The sequence below is a fragment of the Bos mutus genome, chromosome 17, assembly GCF_027580195.1.
Source record: "Bos mutus isolate GX-2022 chromosome 17, NWIPB_WYAK_1.1, whole genome shotgun sequence".
In the NCBI taxonomy this organism is placed as follows: Eukaryota; Metazoa; Chordata; class Mammalia; order Artiodactyla; family Bovidae; genus Bos; species Bos mutus.
The window spans coordinates 29,051,367-29,067,192 of NC_091633.1; the positions used below are offsets into that span (position 1 = coordinate 29,051,367).

Genomic DNA, 15,826 nt, shown 5'->3' on the forward strand with positions numbered 1-15,826 from the left:
GTCAAATGAATATAAATGAAAGTTTTTTAACATGAATTTAGAAGCAGTAAAAAAAAGTGAAATAGTTTACACAGGTAATTTTATGACTATTTTCATTTTTTTCTTTAATTAAAATTTCTCTTGAGATGATAGTAATAATAGGTAGTTTTAAAAATGCCATTTAAGTAATTTTAGTGACTCAAGTATAATTTCTTTTTAAATAAATCCTTGTGCTAAGTTGATTCAGTCATGTCAGACCCTGTGAACCCATGGACTGTAGCCCACCATGTGCCATGGAATTTTCCTGGCATGAATACTGGAGTGGGTTGCCTTGCCCTCCTTCAGGGGATCTTCCCGACCCAGGGATCAAACCTGTGACTTTTACATCTCCGGTACCGGCAGGCGAGTTCTTTACCACTAGTGCCACCCTTACATTATTTATTTTAGAAAAGAGTCTCTGTATCTTTTCAGTTGGAAAGCTACTTCTCAAGGAGTTGCTTGAAGTAGAAAAGACAAAAGTATCATTAAACATTGAGTCTGACTCATTCTGACCTCATACCACTCACACCCTGACCTTGGCGTTTCCCATTATTGGGGGTGAGTTTCTGCTTTACCTAGGTCCTGCTTATTTCCGTTTTTCACATTAAAATTCTGACATGACATCTTTCTTAAAAACTTGAAAAATGATTTTCAAAGTACGTGACTCTCACAAGTAAATACTGTTGTTGGGCTTGCTGTTCAGAAGTGTGAGGAATCAAAAGAAAGGAAATCCTGTGCCTCATTCCTTTCCTTAAGCGGAGAGAGATTTGCAATGATTGATTTTTAAGGCTTTTTCCTGATATAAACTTCAGTAACGCTCTCAAATAACACAGATGGCTCCCTTTCTCTCCATCCACTAGAATAAAGATTCATTTTTAAAAATTAATTAATTTTGGGAGGGGCTGTGCTGCTTGGCTTGTGGATCTCAGTTTCCTGACCAGGGATTCAACCTAGGGCCACAGCAGGTAAAGCCTGGAATCCTAACCACTAGGCTGAGCCTAACCACCACTAAGGGAACTCCTTAGAATAAGGATTCTTAAAAAAAAAAAATATTGTTTATTTTTATCTTTGGCTATTTTGCGACGGCTTTCTCTAGTTGTGGCAAGCGGGGGCTACTCTTTTGTTGTGGTGGTGGGCTTCTTATTGCAGTGGCTTCTCTTGTCGCACAGCACAATCTCTGTAGGGCTCATGGGCTTCTGTAGTTGTGGCTCACGGGCTTAGTTGCAAGTGGAATCTTCCCGGACCAGGAATTAAATGAACCCTCCCTCCTGCATTAGCAGGCAGATTCTTAACCCCTGTACCACCAGGGAAGTCCTAAGGGTTTCTGAAGACTGAAAAATCTCTTTCTCAAAACTTTTAAGGCAAGTCCTTACTACAACCTATTTATGTGCATCATTTAGGAATTTTTAATTAGATACTCTGAAAGCAGGGAATGAGGTATTTAATTCTCAGAAACTTTCCTCTGTGTGTGTGTGTGTGTGTGTATATATATATATATATATATATATATATATATATATATAATGCTTATGTTTGTCGTATTAGAAAGAAAATTTGCATTTATTTTGGAACATTCCAAAATATTAAAAAATATGAATCTGGAGTATTTCTCAAAGGACTAGTAATCTCTCTTGTGTCCTAAATCTGTGGTGTGTACTAAATGTAGAACTTGTTTCCTAGGATGCTAGCATTGGTTTTTCTTCTATAAATGACAAAGCTAGGAGACTTAGAGTAGAATTCCTGAGAAACAGTTCTTTCATCTTGCATGTAGAAAAAAATGGTAAAATTATATCAGAACATTAAGAGAAATGAAATGAAAACCTCAGACCAGTATTTTAATATATTGAGGCAAAATAGATGGACAGAACTCCTCTTATTCCCATCCTGTTTTTGAGTATCATAAAGCTAAGAAGAATGATGTGAAAGCATATTTGAGGTTGGCTTTACTGTTGCCTGGGAATCTACTTGTGCTGAAACACATGTGTTATCATTCAGCTCTTTTCTTTGTATACCCACCTCCATGATTATATTTAAAAATTAAAGAATACCAGTTTCAATATGAACTCTTGTTCTTCAGAATATATTGCTACAACCATGTTGATGAATAATTAGCTTTGTATGTATGGTATTATAAAATGTAGACAGACAAGGTTTTCTCTTGCCTATTTTGAGTGTCTTTTCTGTGACTTTTGAGGTTGCTGCAAGCAGTTGGAGTCTGTGAAGAAAGCACATTTTTGACAATACTAATGTACTCAGTTGGAAATAATTTAATTTTTAATCATGAATTCTATTTTTCATAATAGGCAGTGGTAATAGCTTTTATTTTGGGAGATTAAAACTCTGTAAGGGAAGCTGTAACTAAAGAAATCCCAAGAGTATTTTTATGGTTAGATACTATCTAAAGAAAATCAATATTACATTAAGTGGTGTTAAATCTTTTATGCTCCAAGAAAGCACTTTAGTTGTCCATTTAATTAACAGCAAATTCAACATAACAGTCTGTCTCTGGAGAATTGGTACCACAAAGACTTAAAAGATTAACATTTGACTTCCTGTGCTTTGGTTTCCCACTTGCTTTGAATTGATAAATTTAAGTAATGTTTTTTTATTAATACCTCAGTACCATCAATAACTTTATTTAAAGTAAATGTTAAATTAAAAAGGCTTTAGGTAATTAAATTATTTAAATTAAAATGGCTCTACATTTAGGGAGCAGTGCCAGTCCCTGTGTGACTCCTGACCTGAGTTCTGGGTTGTTCTGGCCCATCTCTCACTTTCTTTAGCATCAGTGATGCAGAGGAAGTAAATGGTACCATGGTTACTGCCTCCTGCTGTCTGCTTAGCTACACATAGAAATGTGCACATGTAATATGACTGAAGATGAAAATAGATAAGTGTGAAAGTGATGTGGGCATATTGACCTAAGATACACTGTATTTGAATATTTCATAGAAGAAAAAGTAGAAAAGAATTAAAATGTATATTTCAAGCTAATGTTTGACTCATTAAAATTTTTTTTTCTGTAAAATGAGCCACAATCCAGTACCTGAGCCTGACTACATTAGGAAATTTCTTAAGGACAAGAACAACAGTTTAATTTAGCAGCAACAAGCTGAATTTTGACTTTGTGGGAAACAGAGATGTGTATAAAACCCTTCTGGTGATTTCCTTTCTCACCAGATTTTTGCAGCATCAGCAGAGGGGTGTGAGGGGTCTGACAGGGTTATGAAGAGCAGGCCTCATATCTTCCCTTCCCAGGAAAGGATTCCCAGGGGAAGAACTCATCATAGGAAAACCCGCTGTGTTATTTACCAAGTAAAGTGGCTTGCTGCTGCTGCTGCTGCTGCTGCTGCTAAGTCGCTTCAGTCGTGTCCGATTCTGCCTGACCCCATAGATGGCAGCCCACCAGACTCCCCTGTCCCTGGGATTCTCCAGGCAAGAACACTGGAGTGGGTTGCCATTTCCTTCTCCAATGCATGAAAGTGAAAAGTGAAAGTGAAGTCGCTCAGTTGTGTCTGACTCAGTGACCCCATGGACTGCAGCCTACCAGGCTCCTACATCCATGGGATTTTCCAGGCAAGAGTACTGGAGTGGGTTGCCATTGCCTTCTCCGAAAGTGACTTGAGGCTTCTGTAAACTGACCATCCTCAGCGCCTGCCACGTGGAGTTCCTTTCCCATGGCAACAGCAGCCTCTGGCGGAGTCAGAGCCACTTGATATTTGAGTTAAGAATTGGCCTGGCTTAATTAGAAAAGGTGTAAATTGAGGGAAGAAAACAAGATCTTAGCACTAGGCGTGAATGCATTTCAAAAAGAAACCAGAGTCATCAGTTGAGGAGACAAGATGTTCATCCGAGTCAGAATGCCAGTTTCTGAGGCCTCAGCTCTCACCTGTGCTCTGCGTCTTTGGACCCTGGCTTCACTCTGAGGTGTTGCTCCCTTTCATGCACCCAAAGCCACTCTGAACATTGTTGGGTGATTTAAACCACGAACTGCTTACAGTCAGGGACTGCATCGTGCAGATCTGATCTAGCTCTGTACCCTGCCCCCGCCTGCACCGCACACCCTGCAAGACATGCATACACATGCTTTATACAGTGGACATGTGATGCATGTACAGTGCACATACAGTGAGTAGATGGGATGAGCATGTGGCAGGGGCCAGGCTGCAGTGCCCTGATGGAGTCACCTTGTACCATACTCGCTCCACCTCCTTTCTGATGTCTTACTGGATCCTGTTTCCCTAAACTGGCCCCTTTGAAATGTTCAGAATGCAAACCATCCTTCAGTTTTAGCCCATTTCCAGCACTGCCTTTTCAGATGTGCTCCTTTTTTCCCCCCAAGAACACCATGCATGCTAAGCCGCTGCAGTCGCGTCTGACTCTTTGTGACCTATGGACTGTAGCCCATCAGGCTCCTCTGTCCATGGGATTCTCCAGGTAAGAATACTGCAGTGGGTTGCCATGCCCTCCTCCAGGGGATCTTCCCCACCCAGGGATCAAACCTGAATCTCTTCTGTCTCCTGCATTGGCAGGTGGGTTCTTTACCATTAGTGCCATCTGGGATCCCCCATGAACACCATAACAAACTTTATTGCAAAATTGTACTTAAGTATCACATTTCTTACTGAAATCAACTCTATTATGAAATTTACAAACCATTTAAATATGAGTTTGAAATCTCTGCATACTGAGTAATACTTATATGTGAAATATATATGAAATATTATTTTTCCCAAATATGTTCTTTATCTTTATTTCTTGTATTTAATCCTAGTTTTAAATGCCTTTTCATTTTAAAATTGTTCTTTTTAAGAGAAAATCTGAAAATTTGATATTTTATTTCTTATTGAAAAGTCATTTTCAAGCTGTAATTCAGAGGGGAAATAACTCTGAAGACAGGTCCAGCTTGCTGCTTTCTGCCAAAAAGACCCCAGCACAGAATCCTGTCCCCGTATTCCCCTCTGAATTGGCCCCTTGCAGAGGTGAGAGGAGTCTGTTGGGGTATCAGATGTGCTCCTGAGGCCTTTGGTATTCTGAGATCATTTGCTTTTCTCATTCTCTTTAGCAATAACCACCAGTTGTTGACAGATTACCATTTGATCAGTGAATTAGCTTTTTTATTGTTACAGTAACAAATTACCACATGCCTAAGTGTTTAAAAGAACACGGATTTATTATCCTATAGTTTCCTAGGTTGGGAGTCTAAAAGGGGTCTCCCTGGATTGTAATGTACTAGCAGGACTGCGGCGGTGGGGTGGGGGGGGTGGCATTTCCTTGCTTATTCAGGTGTTGGCAGAATTCAGCTCCATGTAACCACACATAGACCTGCGGACCAGTTTTCTTACTGGCTGTCACGGGGGGCTGAGTAGGGCCCCAGGGCGCCACCCCTACAAGGCCCTGCACAGGGTGTCCTGCATCTCAAGTCCTGCTTCCTTCTCAGCTTTCATCTCTCCTTGTAACCAGGAAATGTTCTTGGCATCTAAGACTCACTCACTCATGGGATTAGGCTGGGTCCACCCTGGTAATCCAGGATAATTTTTCCAACTTCCCAACCCCACTTTGCCACATGAGGTAACGTATCCAAAGAGACTAGGTCTGGAAATCTTTGGGCCAACATTATTTTGCCTACTACACCTGAGTGTGCTAATGTTTTATCCACATCATTTTAGTTATTTCTATTTTATCAGAGGAAATCAAGTGGTAAATTGGCCACATTATCATGAGCTGACACTTGTTCAGTCGCTCAGTCGTGTCCGACTCTGCGACTCCATGGACTGCAGCACGCCAGGCTTCCCTGTCCTTCACTATCTCCCAGAGTTTGCTCAAACTCATCTCCATTGACTGGATGATGCCATCCAACCATCTCATCCTCTGTTGCCTCCTTCTCTTCCTGCCCTCACTCTTTCCCAGCATTAGGGTCTTTTCCAGTGAGTCAGCTCTTCACATCAGGTGGCTGAAGTATTGGAGCTTCAGCTTCAGCATCAGTCCTTCCAATGAATGCTCAGGGTTGATTTCCTTTAGGATTGACTGGTTTGATCTCCTTGCAGTCCAAGGGAATCTCAAGAGTCTTCTCCAGTACCAAAGTTCAAAAGCATCAATTCTTTGGCACTCGGCCTTCTTTATGGTTCAACACGCACATCTGTACATGACTACTGAGATGACAGGGGCAAGATTTAAATCCAAGTCTGCTTGATTCTAAAGCCACCTTCCCCGTGACTCCCAACACTGTGCTGTGCTGTGTGTGTGTCTACTATATATGTGTAGCACATACACACACACACACAAAGAAGTTACAAATGTGCTGAAAAGCCAAGTCAGAAGTATCATTTGCATCATTTCTTCTGGTGATCTTTAAACAAATGTTTTTTTTTTTTAATATTAGAGGGTGATACTAGATAATGGGAATTTGGTATGTTCTGAATTAATCACAAAGCTATAAGAACAGAAAACATTTATTTGCAAACTTATTAGTTTTCCAAGACTTCAGTTCTGAAAGGTTCAGTTTCACAGGTTCGCTGTGAGGCTGTACTTTGATTGGAAACTCTGAAGAAATTAGACTGATTTAATTTCCAAAGTGATTTTAATTACTAAAATATTATTTCACAAATGAATATACTAACATTTTCATATGTTTATAATTCTGATATAGTTTTTTGAATTAATAGTTAAGGTTTAGTATTGTTAGAGAAACAAATGGTAATATGTGATCACTTTGGGAATTCTATACTATTTATCATAACATAAATATACAGCTGCTCAAACTCCTGTAAATATGCATATCTTTGCTTTAGCTCATAATTGTGTTTCTTTTTTCTGCTTCAGGCATCCTTTTATATCCCCTTGTTTGTTTACCCTTCCTTAAAATATTTCTACTGTAACAATCAAGATGTTTTTCTTTTTTTAAAATCTACTTTATGGAAGTATAGTTGATTCACAATGTGTTAATTTCTGCTACACGGCAAAGTGATTCTGTTATACATATATATATGTTCTTTTTCATATTCTTTTTCATTATGGTTTATCACAGGATATTGAACATAGTTCCCTGTGCTGTTATATAGTAGCACTTTGTTGGTTATCCATTCTGTATATAATAATTTGCATCTGCTAATCCCAAATTCCCCATTCATCTCTCCCCCACTCACTTCCCCCTTGTTAACCACAAATCTGTTCTCTAGGTCTGTTCTCTACGTCTCCATGTCTGTTTTTGTTTTGTAGATAAGTTAGTTTGTGACATAGATTGGATTCCACATTTAAGTGAAATCATATATTTGTCTTTCTGTCTATCTGACTTCAGTTAGTGTGACCATCTCTATGTCCGTCCATGTTACTACAAAGGCTGAATAGTATTCCATTGTACATATGTACCCCATCTTCTTCATTCATTCACACAGATGCTTTTCTTAATTGCATTACCTTAGTTTCAGGCTCTCTGGGTTCTGGCTTTGTCAGGATGCATCCAGGGAAGGGTGTGCTCTGGGAGCATTCATGTGACCCGTCCATCTGCCCCCAGACTCAGCTCTGAGTCTGTCTGCTCTCTCTGCTTGCTCTCCTGAGAGTGACTGTCGCTCAGAAGCAGGATTTACTCATCACCGTGTGCTCTTCCCTGCAGAACCTTGATGCTCTGCATGACCACCTTGCTACCATCTACCCAGGCATGCGGGCACCTTCCTTCCGGTGCACTGATGCGGAGAAGGGCAAAGGACTCATCCTGCACTACTACTCAGAGAGAGAAGGGCTGCAGGATATTGTCATCGGAATCATCAAGACAGTAGCTCAGCAGATACATGGCACTGAAATTGACATGAAGGTAATGGGCAATAAGGGGGGCTCCTCTGAACACAGGTGACATGTGGTGTTAGAAAGGCTCCCAGTTTGCCCTTGGACATCGCTGTTAGTGGACCTCAGCAGAGGTATAGATTAGCCATAACAGTGGTGACACTGGCGATCTTCTATGCTTGGCCTTGGAATGCATGATACAGGAGAGTTTTCCTTGTGGGAGCAGATTTTTCTTTCCATTTATACATTGCTTAAGGCAATGATAAATTTAATTTGCATTTCCTGGGAGTCACACTTGCTGGGAAGCAGGAGAATTTGTGACTGGCTTAGCCGTGGCCTTCAGAATACTAAAACCCATGGACACATTCTAAAATAATATGAAGTATTATTTCACTGTTCATGGCTTCTTTGTGGATTTTTTTTGGGTCTATCCCTGAAATGTGGTTAGAATATCTCATTTTGTGAGCCAGAAGTTTTGCTTTAAAAAAAAAAAAAAATTAGACTGTTTTGTAAAAGCCTGGCTTTTACATCATACTTGCTTTGTTATTGATAATACCCACTGTTTTGAGTGATGGTTTTAAGGTATTGATACAATAACTGTGCAGTAAAAGGAGCCATTGTTTTTCCATATTTCTGACCCAGAGAGCTGCTTCCAGGCAGCTGTGTTTTGTGTGTCTTCATATTTAAACACAAGAGCCATTTTTTAGCGGCCCTAAATTTGACAAAAGTGGGGAGAGGGGTGCCCTATTACTGTTTAGTTTTTTCACAAATGGTAACATTTTATTATAGAAAAAGCATCCCAAATATAGGATTTTATAAACACTGGTGGGTGAACAAGTACAACTTTAAACATAAATACAAAGTAAAAAGGCAAAACCTACCAGCCTTTTGCTTTTTAGAGAAATGTCATGTTCTCCTGCAGAGGTGGTCTCACCAGAGCACAAATGTGACTCCATCTCCTGTAGAGGCTTCAGGTTCACTTTTTCAACTATGCCCCGTCGAACAGTTTCAAAATGATGGCAAGAAGTGGCATGAATAAATCACTGAGACTGATTCTTAACTTTCTCTTGACTTTTACTTGGAAAAGCCTCCCCATCACACTCTGACAATTTAAAGCCTGTGCTCTGTGTTTATTCACAAAAGGACCTCCTGGAATACTAGCCATCCTTCCTGCGCTTATTCCACACTATTTTCATAGAGCTGTGTACATTAGTTCAAGATAATACTGGCTGTTACACATCATGCAGTAAATCCAGCTACTTTCTTCTAGCTTCCTTACCTTTTTTTTTTTAACTGTCATTCTTTCTTTATGGAAAATCTAATAGGCAGTGTATTTTCCTACATATACAGTTACATTCTAACATGTGTGGGAAGCCCAAACTTTAAGTATAGTATTACAGAAATAAAACTTGTAACATTTAGGTTGATTATATTAGGAAAGCATCCTGCATATTTAATCTAGTACCGTTGCATTACATTTCAGTTTTTTTTTCCTTTTCTGGAGTTTCTGTTAATTCTGACATGATCCCCAGGTGCATTCTTTGTTTTTCTACTACTAGAAAGTGGGAAATATGGAACATGATGTTATCAAATCCAGAGACATTTAAAAATTAAAAACTTAGGTTAAGGATTGAAATTCATGCATGATTAGGAATCTCACTGGAAATCATTTAAAATTCAATATGCGTTTCATTTCCAACTTCGGATTCTAACACCTAACTAACACCTCATCTCGAGTGAGGGAGCCTGTTTCAAGGGGGTTGTAAACACTGGTCTGCTCTTGGTTTGTTAATTACTTAGCCAAGTTGAGCAAGAAGCAGGTACATAGAAACTTCAGGAAAGAAACATTAACTGTTGCACACTTGGAAACTGCAATTCCCATGGTGATTAGAGTCTTTGCTTGGGAGGTTGACAGCAGAAGCACTCTATATACAATTCAAGTTTTTACTTAGTCGTGGTAATCACTTATAGACACTTTATACAATATGGGTTGTTCATTGATTCAAGTACTCCAAAATAGGTGTCTGAAATATTTGTATTTGGTATTTATATTTGGTGTATTTAGTTTTTTCAAGGGCAATGTTTTAATTTCCTGAGGTATTCTTTTTTTAATTTATTTTTTATTGAAGGGTAATTGCTTTACAGAATTTTGCTGTTTTCTGTCAAACCTCAACATGAATCAGCCATAGGTATACATATATCCTCTCCCTTTTGAACCTCCCTCCCATCTCCCTCCCCATCCCAACCCTCTAGGTTGATACAGAGCCCCTGTTTGAGTTTCCTGAGCCGTACAGCAAATTCCCATTGGCTATCTATTTTACATATGGTAATGCAAGTTTCCATGTTACTCTTGCCATACACCTCACCCTCTCCTCCCCTCTCCCCATGTCCATAAGTCTATTCCCTATGTATGTTTCTCCCATGGTTGCCCTGTAAATAAATTCTTCAGTACCATCTTTCTAGATTCCGTATATATGTGTTCAATATGGTATTTATCTTTCTCTTTCCGACTCACTTCACTCGGTATAATAGGTTCTAGGTTCATCCACCATCCTGAGGTATGCTTAAGTCTGTAAGTCTCATAAGTCTGGAGCTACCAGATAATTTAACTACTTAAGAAATAGTAGACCATGTCATGAAGTGATAAATGAAGGAGAGGTTACAAATATAATCAGAAAAGCTGTCTTGCAAATTTAAGCAAAGCAGAAGAGTAGAATTGAGGAATTCGTAAACTTGGCTTGCATATAATTCAGTTCTTCTAGCTGAAATGGAAAGAGTAAAACATCAAAATTTTTAGATTGCTTTGTGTTGCTTTGGAGACTTTAGGGAATGAGTCTTCTTGAGGCAAAATTTTCCCATCGTAAATGAGAATACTGATCTTTAACCAGTGTAGATTGGTGTGGAAGTTTTGATAGTAATAACCCTGATTTCACCGTGAAACAATATGTGGGAATATGTATACAAGAGTCCATATTAATTGCTATTTGTTCCTCAGTGCCAGAGTTTGGTGCAGTGAACTAAGGAAAAAGGGGGAAAGGAGCAGTGCTTTGCCCTTATTTAGCTGCAACTGAAGAAATACTCTCCCAACTGCCTCCCATTTTGATCTGGCTGCAACTCGAGATATGTTTTTCCCTTTTTAAGAGGACATGTTGGTTGCAGTTTCTTAAACTCAAAAGAAAAAGTCTTTTTTATACCTTAAGCATGTATTCGCTTGCGAATAATATTTACAAATGTAGTTTTAAAAAGTCAAATTATATTTACTTTATTGAATTTGTTGATACTTTACTCGTTTGAGCCACAGATCTTATTTGCAAAATTGGTTCACCATTGCAAATTTACTTCAGAGTTGATTTCAATACTACTTTAAAGATGTATGTTTGGAACTATATACTGGTGTTCAAGTTTATAATCACAAGTACCAAATACAGTATTTGAATGTTTCAGTTCAGTTCAGTTCAGTTGCTCAGTCGTGTCCGACTCTTTGCGACCCCATGAATCGCAGCATGCCAGGCCTCCCTGTCCATCACCAACTCCCAGAGTTCACTCAGACTCATGTCCGTTGAGTCAGTGATGCCATCCAGCCATCTCATCCTCTGTCGTCCCCTTCGCCTCCTGCCCCCAATCCCTCCCAGCATCAGAGTCTTTTCCAATGAGTCAACTCGTCACATGAGGTGGCCAAAGTACTGGAGTTTCAGCTTTAACATCATTCCTTCCAAAGAAATCCCAGGGCTGATCTCCTTCAGAATGGACTGGTTGGATCTCCTTGCAGTACAAGGGACTCTCAAGAGTCTTCTCCAACACCACAGTTCAAAAGCATCAATTCTTCGGTGCTCAGCTTTCTTCACAGTCCAACTCGCACATCCATACATGACCACTGGGAAAACCATAGTCTTGACTAGACGGACCTTTGTTGGCAAAGTAATGTCTCTGCTTTTCAATGTGCTATCCAGATTGGTCATAACTTTTCTTCCAAGGAGTAAGCGTCTTTTAATTTCATGGCTGCAGTCACCATCTGCAGTGATTTTGGAGCCCCCCAAAATAAAGTCTGACGCTGTTTCCACTGTTGCCCATTTATTTCCCATGAAGTAATGGGACCAGATGCCATGATCTTAGTTTTCTGAATGTTGAGTTTTAAGCCAACTTTTTCACTCTCCTCTTTCACCTTCATCAAGAGGCTTTTTAATTCCTCTTCACTTTCTGCCATAAGGGTGGTGTCATCTGCATATCTGAGGTTATTGAGATTTCTCCCGGCAATCTTGATTCCAGCTTGTGCTTCTTCCAGCCCAGCGTTTCTCATGATGAACTCTGCATAGAAGTTAAATAAGCAGGGTGACAATATACAGCCTTGCTGTACTCCTTTTCCTATTCGGAACCAGTCTGTTGTTCCATGTCCAGTTCTAACTGTTGCTTCCTGACCTGCATACAGGTTTCTCAAAAGGTAGGTCAGGTGGTCTGGTATTCCCATATCTTTCAGAATTTTCCACAGTTTATTGTGATCCACAAAGTCAAAGGCTTTGTCATAGTCAATAAAGCAGAAATAGATGTTTTTCTGGAACTCTCTTGCTTTTCCGATGATCCAGCAGATGTTGGCAATTTGGTCTCTGGTTTCTCTGCCTTTTGTAAAACCAGCTTGAACATCTGGAAGTTCACTGTTCATGTATTGCTGAAGCCTGGCTTGGAGAATTTTGAGCGTTACTTTACTAGCGTGTGAGATGAGTGCAATTGTGCGGTAGTTTGAGCATTCTTTGGCATTGCCTTTCTTTGGGATCGAAATGAAAACTGACCTTTTCCAGTCCTGTGGCCACTGCTGAGTTTTCCAAATTTGCTGGCATATTGAGAGTAGCACTTTCACAGCATCATCTTTCAGGATTTGAAATAGCTCAACTGGAATTCCATCACCTCCACTAGCTTTGTTTGTAGTGATGCTTTCTAAGGCCCACTTGACTTCACATTCCAGGATGTCTGGCTCTAGGTGAGTGATCATACCATCGTGATTATCTGGGTCGTGAAGATCTTTTTTGTACAGTTTTTCTGTGTATTCTTGCCACCTCTTCTTAATATCTTCTGCTTCTGTTAGGTCCATACCATTTCTGTTCTTTATCGAGCCCATCTTTGCATGAAATGTTCCCTTGGTGTCTCTAAGTTTCTTGAAGAGATCTCTAGTCTTTCCCATTCTGTTGTTTTCCTCTATTTCTTTGTATTGATCACTGAGGAAGGCTTTCTTACCTCTTCTTGCTATTCTTTGGAACTCTGCATTCAGATGTTTATATCTTTCCTTTTCTCCTTTGCTTTTTGCTTCTCTTCTTTTCACAGCTATTTGTAAGGCCTCCCCAGACAGCCATTTTGCTTTTTTGCATTGAATGTTTAGAATTAGTTTTAACTACTTAGAAATACATTTTCTTATGAAAGAACAAACAATCCCATTACTTTTCTGATAAAGAAACACACACACTCACACAACACACACACAGAGTCTTACATATCAATGTATACTATTAAAAGTTTTTGGAGGTTATAATATTTATAATATCTTTTCTTGCTGTGATGTTATTAGAACAAAAAGAATACAGCATGCAATTTAACTCAGCAATTCTAAAATTGCTCATGAATACAAGTATCATGCAAGTGTATGCTCCTTGGTTTTTGTCTTGTCACAACAAAGATTTGGAGTGACGACCATTAAAGCCCCCACCGTGTGTCACAGCTCTTGGGTCTTGGACAGACCATGTTATGGTTCTCAGGTCCTAATGGACCGTCTTACAGCTCTATTTTATTTAGAAGACAGCAGGAAATCCATCTTTGAGGCGTGAGGGCACATTGATCCAAAGATGCAAAGAGAAGAGCACCCTAGCGCGCAGGAGAGAGAGTGAGAGCTCTTTGGCTCCTCTTTTTACATGTTTCTTTCTTCCCCCTGGGCCTGCCCTATGCAAATTGGGCTTAGTCAGGAGTGCTGTTCTACCTGAAGTCCTCACTCCGGTCCTCGGACCTCCCTTTGACCTTCCTCTGTTTTATTTTCGCGGGCTTTTCTCTTCCTTGTCTTTTAGACACCGCCATTTTGGACTCCTTTTCCTTATTCTAACTACCTAACATTCCCCCCTCAAGAGATGGGAGGCCTAATTCTTTGGGAATAGGGGCATTGAGGTCTCTCTGGTTACTTCCTGCTGAACTGGGATGGCGAGGGGTATTGGGCCTCCCCCTCTTGCTAGTCTTATGCCTCAGAGTCCTTACAGCGGTGTCCATCTAAGGGTGAGTGATAGTTTCCGTGGTCGGCTGTAGTTTTATTTCTTTGTTGAACTGGCACTGCATGTTGTAGCTTGTTGACCTTAACTGGAGGTCTTCTGGAATATGAGACTGAGCCGCGTGAGCTTTCTGCTGAGTTCATTTTTCACTGTCCCAGTTTCCAACACGATGGGCCTTCCCCTGCACTGGGTTTTCTTCACGTTCTGCTTCTACTGCGGGAGCTTCACTGAGTTGGGCTCCTGCTGTGCTTGGCCTCTTCTGCGCGGAGGTTGTTTCCGCCAGGTTAAATCTGAGTCACGGCACCATAGATGTCACGCGAGTGTATGCTCCTCGGTTTTTGTCTCGTCACAACAAAGATTTGGAGTGACGGACATTAAAGCCCCACTCGGTGTGTCACAGCTCTCGGGTCTTGGACAGACCGTGTTATAGCTCTCAGGTCTCGAACGGACCCTGTTATAGCTCTTAGACAAATCAGTGTTACAGCTCTATTTTATTTAGAAGATAGCAGGAAATCCATCTTCAAGGCGTGAGGGCACATTGACCCAAAGACATGAAGAGAAGAGCACCCCAGCACGCAGGAGAGAGAGCGAGCGTTATTTTTTAAATAAGAGAGTTACACTCATAATCAGGATTACTCCCATAAAATAAACTTATAGACTTAGAATTAAATCAAAGAATATAATTTGAGGAGGGGGATTTTTATGCTTATTGTCAATCTATCCTTCAGAAAGACTAATCAAACTACCCTTCCATTAGTGATGTATGAAATGACTCTTTTTTTCTGTGTCCTACCTAATATGGCACTGTAGTTTTATATACTTGCCAGTTGATAGATAAAAAAGACATCACATATATTTTAAGATATGTATTTCTATCATTTAGTTTTCCTCTGTTTCCACACAACATTTTTTATCATATTAAACAGTACTGCTCTGTCTGATGTGTACGTCATTTACCATAAGTGTGTGCCTGGCTTGAGGGGACACTGAGCCTATGGGGACAGGGGGTGCTTTACTCCAGATTCTACTGAAGATGCTGCATGGACCACTAGGGGACTCGTACCAGATTTGCAGTTTTACTGTGAATAATTATTGTCTTCAAATTTCCTAAGTCAGTATCCAAATATAGTTTTCTATATTAGGCATATATAGTATTTGCATATTTTAAATCTTTAAAATTAACCTTCTAAATGTGGTTTTCATTACCAATTTCTTAGGTATTTAAATATTGTAACCAAATGGAAATGCCAGACAGTTAACACCATTTATCTCTTTGGCATCCAGGTTATTCAACAAAGAAATGAAGAATGTGATCATACTCAATTTTTGATTGAAGAAAAAGAGTCAAAAGAAGAGGATTTTTATGAAGATCTTGACAGATTTGAAGAAAACGGTACCCAGGAATCACGCATCAGCCCGTATACGTTCTGCAAAGCCTTTCCCTTTCACATCATATTTGACAGGGATCTTGTGGTCACTCAGTGTGGCAATGCCATCTACAGAGTCCTTCCCCAGGTAAAGGAGATTACATTCCCTGGGAATGCTACTGTTATACATGGCCACTGATTCACTCAACCTCTGTTTATCTGTCAGGGAACATGGAGCACTTGATACATCACAGAAGTGCTATAACTGTAAACTCAGTATGTTTGAGCATACTGCAACTTTGCCTGGGACAGCTACTTTTTTTTCCCTCTCTTTTAATCACAAGAGCAGTGGGGGAATTTTGCAGGAATAGTGGTCTTGTTTTCATGAGAAAATGACTTTTCAGTAACAATCAGCTTTCACTT

The 15,826-nt window shown here is 39.9% G+C and overlaps 1 protein-coding gene across 3 annotated transcripts in view; it reads left to right on the plus strand.

Moving 5' to 3' along the window:
• GUCY1B1 (guanylate cyclase 1 soluble subunit beta 1) overlaps nucleotides 1-15,826 on the plus strand; it is a 62,866-nt gene that overhangs the window by 29,542 nt on the left and 17,498 nt on the right. For all 3 annotated transcript variants that reach the window (XM_070386418.1, XM_070386420.1, XM_070386419.1), the window contains 2 exons: nucleotides 7,631-7,828; nucleotides 15,321-15,551. In XM_070386418.1, coding sequence (XP_070242519.1) covers nucleotides 7,631-7,828; nucleotides 15,321-15,551 — 429 coding nt within the window. The remainder of the gene's footprint in view (nucleotides 1-7,630; nucleotides 7,829-15,320; nucleotides 15,552-15,826) is intronic.